Source organism: Myotis davidii, unplaced genomic scaffold (genome assembly GCF_000327345.1).
Source record: "Myotis davidii unplaced genomic scaffold, ASM32734v1 scaffold135, whole genome shotgun sequence".
Taxonomy (NCBI): domain Eukaryota; kingdom Metazoa; phylum Chordata; class Mammalia; order Chiroptera; family Vespertilionidae; genus Myotis; species Myotis davidii.
The window spans coordinates 7,999,833-8,004,567 of NW_006289813.1; the positions used below are offsets into that span (position 1 = coordinate 7,999,833).

The window sequence follows — 4,735 nt, forward strand, 5'->3', positions numbered from 1 at the left end:
TGCGGGGGCCGCCCCGAGGCGCGGACGGACGCTGTGCGCACCTGCGACCGCTGGAGGCCCCTCCTTGTCGGACAGCCGCCCCTTAGTGAAAATCGTGCTGGTGTTCATGTCGCCAGAAATGCCGCAAACATGTCAAAGCGAAACAGGAAACCAAAGCAAACGCAGGGTTGTGTACGCAGGTGGATGCAACTTCGGGATGCAAAGGGAAGATGGAGAGCCTGATAGAGGGCCTGCCTACGGACGGCGGGTTGCCCGTTCAGGTTTTCTGCAGTGGTGCCCATAACTTCATAATCCGAAAAATAAAAAGGAAGGGCAGTGGTTGCAATGTAGTTCCATTTGAAGGAGAAATGAGAAAGCATATCGTGTACAAACGGAGGAGTTGTTTAGCACTCAGCCCTTACCAGCGGTTCTCAACCTGTGGGTCGCGCCCCCTTTGGCGGTGGACCGACCCTTTCACAGGGGTCGCCTAAGACCATCCTGCATATCAGATATTTCCATTACGATTCATAACAGTAGCAACATTACAGTTATGAAATAGCAACGAAAATAATTTTATGGTTGGGTCACAACATGAGGAACTGTATTTAAAGGGCCAGAAGGTTGAGAACCACTGCCTTAGGCGATCCTCGTGGATTTCAGTGTTTTTGTGAAAGTGTGTGGAAATGGGGACTGGAAATTTTAGGGAGAGGGTGGGACTTACTGATATTTTTGAGACGTTGTGGACAGAAAACATGCATGGAGATGGGTTTGCCACTCTCACCAAATCTCCCTTTTGGCTCCAGGACCAGGATGTGGGTAGAGCTGGGTGGAAGGCAGGTTTGCTTAGTTTCAGAGCATTTGTGCTGTACAGTGCACCTGAGCCTTGTGCCCTCTGGCTGTTGCTTACTAGGCTCTGTTGAATAGTAGAGAGCAGAAATCTGGATGCTCTCGACAATGTGATTTTTAAGGGGAATGGTAGGATGTGTGCTGGGACTTCGACTGGGGTGGTGAGGTGTGCTGTCCCTGTGCCTCCGTGTCCTTGCTAAGACATTCTGGCGCGGCTGCCCCATTGGCACAGCCAAGGGGTGGTGTGAACACTCTGGAAATAAGAAATTGGTCCTGTCTCGGCAAGAGAAATGCCTTGGAGACTGGCATCTAATATGCTGAGTGGTCTGGGGTCCACATAGGAATGTTGTCCATATCTCATACCTGTGAATGCCTCTGCTCCCCTTCAAGGTAGAACTTCCTCCATATTGGAGTCGTGAAGGTTTGTATTTCTTATTAAGGAGTTGATAATCCTAGTTCAGTGTTCCTTCAGGCTTACTGGATTAATCAAGTGCTCTTCTTACAGCTCCACTATGAACAACTGCCTGTTGGGGGAGGAGGGTTGTACCTAACATTTCTACCTAACACATCTTCCCCTCCTGTTCCCTCTCCCCCATGCACACAGGGAACGTAACTCGAGTATGTCAGGTTTGGAGATCCCACCTGCTTTTTAACCATGAAGGAGACAGACCGGGAGGCTGTGGCAACAGCCGTCCAAAGGGTTGCTGGGATGCTTCAGCGCCCGGACCAGCTGGACAAAGTGGAGCAGTATCGCAGAAGAGAGGCCCGGAAAAAGGCCTCCGTGGAGGCCAGATTGAAGGTACGAGGCCAGAGAGGCCACAGGCACCTGCTGCACCCCCAGGCAGGACAGTGCTATTTGAGTTTTAGGTTCTTGCTTAGCTTTATTATTGTAATTTTCCTAAATTAGACTTAGTGATGATCTGGAAAGAGACAGAGTGGAACATCACCTTTACTTAGCACGTTCCTTCCAACAGTATATTACCAATCAGTAGATTTATAAACAAGATTGTGGGAATAGTTATGCAATCTGAAAAGAAACCAGAGCCCAGCTGGTGTGGCTCAGTGGTTGAGCATTGACCTATTAACCAAGAGGTCACGGTTTGATTCCTGTTGGGACACAAGCCCGTATTACGGGTTCAATCCCCAGACTGGGTGGCAACTATCAGTGATTCTTTCTCATCATTGATGTTTCTCTTTCTCTCTCTCCCCCTCCTTTTCTCCTCCCCTCTCTCCCTCCCTCTCTCTCTTTCTCCCTCTCTCCCTTCTGTTCTGAAATCAATAACAATATATTTTAAAAAAAGGTTTTGGGAATATTGAAAACACCAGGGTAACAAACTTTAACAGTTAAATTCTTTTTTCTAAAAAGCTCTTGTACAGAGTGCTTCCTGAGAATATTTTATTTAGATAATTTAAGCACATGATGTATAGCAGGCTGACTGTGTGCCAGGTATCTGCTGGCCCTGGGGTAGAAGGGAGGAGGAGAGTTAGACACATTAAGAGTATGTGGGAGTGGGGCAAGAATGAAAATCACTATTTTCAAGATATTTTATGATTTGGATTGGCTTTCAACTTAATTCATATACACACTCAGTATCGTTATAAAAATGTTAAGGTCCTGGGCTACCATGGTTGACAGGCAGTAGAACAGTCTTGAGGATTTGTCTTTGATGAAGGTTAATTCTCACACTGATTCGACAATGTCAGGTCTCCATTAGAAAATGCTAGCATCCAGGTAAGGTAATGGCAGCCTTGATGAGACAGGATGAGGCCATTCATTTGTACCCAGGGGGCATCCCAAAACCCATGGATGGATTTGAAAGTTTCCATATTAATTTTAAAATGAAGGTGGACCTGCTGCATTTTTGTCAGAATTTTAATCTGTTTTGGAAGCTTGTGGGATTAACTAAGAATTACCAGTAGTGACTTAGAAACCTTGGCTGGTCTGTTACAATCATTGTTAATTATTTCTAAATGCCACTTAAGACTCCTGGGTTAAAGGTGTTCCTGGCCTCTTTTGTGCTGCCTGCTTTTTCCCTTCCCTTGCTGTCCACCTGCTGCCCTCTTCCTTCTGACTGTACAGTTCACTAGGTGCCATTCCTGTGGGCCTGAAGAGTGAGTCCAAATCTTACGTGTACCAGTTCTGTGTAGTGGGGCTGGCTGTCCTGGAGCAGAGACTGGTTTGGGCTCAGTGGCAGGAGACCCCTCATTCCTAAAGCTAATAAGCAAACCCTGACAGTTGTCTGTACCTAGATAAGGCCTGTTAGGAAACAGGCACCTGAGAGATCATGGAAGGGGTCCAAAGCAGGGGTGGGGAACCTTTTTTCTGCTAAGGGCCATTTGGATATTTATAACATCATTCTCAGGCCATACAAAATTATCAACTTAAAAATTGGTTTATAAATTTTTTGCTATATTTGGTCAAACATTTAATAATTCACCTCTAATTCCTTGGCAGGGCCAGACCAAATGATTTTTTCATACGGCTGGTGGGTTGGATGTTCCTCACCCCCGTTCTAAAGATACCATTTAAGGGGTGGCCATAGGAGCTAAGGCGCACCCACAGTGGTGTCCATTCTCTTCAGGCAGAGCGGCTGGAGTAGGAGTGTTGTGAGGTTTTCTCATGAAGCTTTAAAAGGCGTTGTTTTGTTCTAAGGCAGCAATAAGGAAAAAAGAAAAAGTTCCCTTGGGAATCAATTAGGTACTCGAGTTTTATTCTCTTTTCTCTGGATGTTGACTGTTCCGTGCTACTGAGATGGCATTTCTGCACTTGAACCTCCTGGGAAGATTTGTTGTGGCTGCCCAGCACTGCTCACTGCTCACTGTCTCCCCCAGGCAGCTATCCAGTCTCAGTTAGATGGGGTGCGCACAGGCCTGAGCCAGCTCCACAATGCACTGAACGACGTGAAGGACATCCAGCGGTCCCTGGCCGATGTCAGCAAGGACTGGAGGCAGGGCATCAACACCATCGAGAGCCTCAAGGACGTGAAGGATGCTGTGGTGCGGCACAGCCAGCTCGCTGCTGCTGTGGAGAACCTCAAGAACATTTTCTCAGGTAGCTAGGCTGACGGTGGGGCCAGTGGGCACCACGGGCATCGCAGGGCAGTGCGCTATCAGTGCTCATGCGCGTGGCTCTTGCTTGGTTTTCCTTGCTCTGTGGGTAATGCAGAGGCAGTCCAGCCTCTGTCAGTGTGTTTTGTAGACCTGTCTCAGAGTTGGCAGTAGGTGTGATTCCTTGCTTGCACAGTTAGCTTATTGTATTGAACATGCATAGAAATGATCAACTGAGCAAGTAAGAGCTAGTAGTTCTGTGCTTGTCAGGACAGAGGCACAGAAGTGGGTAACTGAACTAGTTATGTGTGAGCTGCGTTCCTTCAAGTGGTTAGATCAGTAGACCAGCTGGGATTTTCTGGGTGCAGAAGAATAAAGATGAACCACCCCTTGAAAGGAGCTTGTGGTCTGCGAGAAGCAGCCCTGCGAACAGGGCAGAGGGAGAGGTGATTAAGGAGAGCAGCAGTTCCCAGGAGCAGGAAGAAGATAGACAGGCTATGGGCCTTGAGGGCTTGGGAAGGGCATGCTCTGGAGTCTCAGTTGGAATCAGACTTGGTGGAGGCTGTGGGGCTGGTGGGGACTGGTGTGGGGCCGGAAGGTGTGGGAATGGCCCTTTCAGAGTCATCTTCCCAACACCTCCATAGTGGTAGGAAGAGTGTCAGCTGTCACCCGGGTGGGGTCCCTTTGTGTTCAGCACAGCTTCCTCATGTGGTGCTGTGATGGGAGCTCTGGTGTGCTTCCCCCAGAGCCTGTCCCTCCACTTGTCCCTTTGCCTCTGTAGATTCATCAGCATTCCAGCAAGAAACTTTGGGATGGTCTGACCACTCCCTGCCTTTATCTCATGTTTGGTCTCTGGAAGTTC

At 48.3% G+C, this 4,735-nt stretch overlaps 1 protein-coding gene across 2 annotated transcripts in view; it reads left to right on the plus strand.

Annotated features, from left to right (window-relative positions):
* The window catches only part of EXOC3 (exocyst complex component 3), a 20,052-nt gene that overhangs the window by 390 nt on the left and 14,927 nt on the right, over positions 1-4,735 (plus strand). For both annotated transcript variants that reach the window (XM_006762453.2, XM_015563090.1), the window contains exons 2-3: positions 1,430-1,624; positions 3,658-3,877. In XM_006762453.2, coding sequence (XP_006762516.1) covers positions 1,481-1,624; positions 3,658-3,877 — 364 coding nt within the window. In that variant the 5' untranslated portion in view covers positions 1,430-1,480. The remainder of the gene's footprint in view (positions 1-1,429; positions 1,625-3,657; positions 3,878-4,735) is intronic.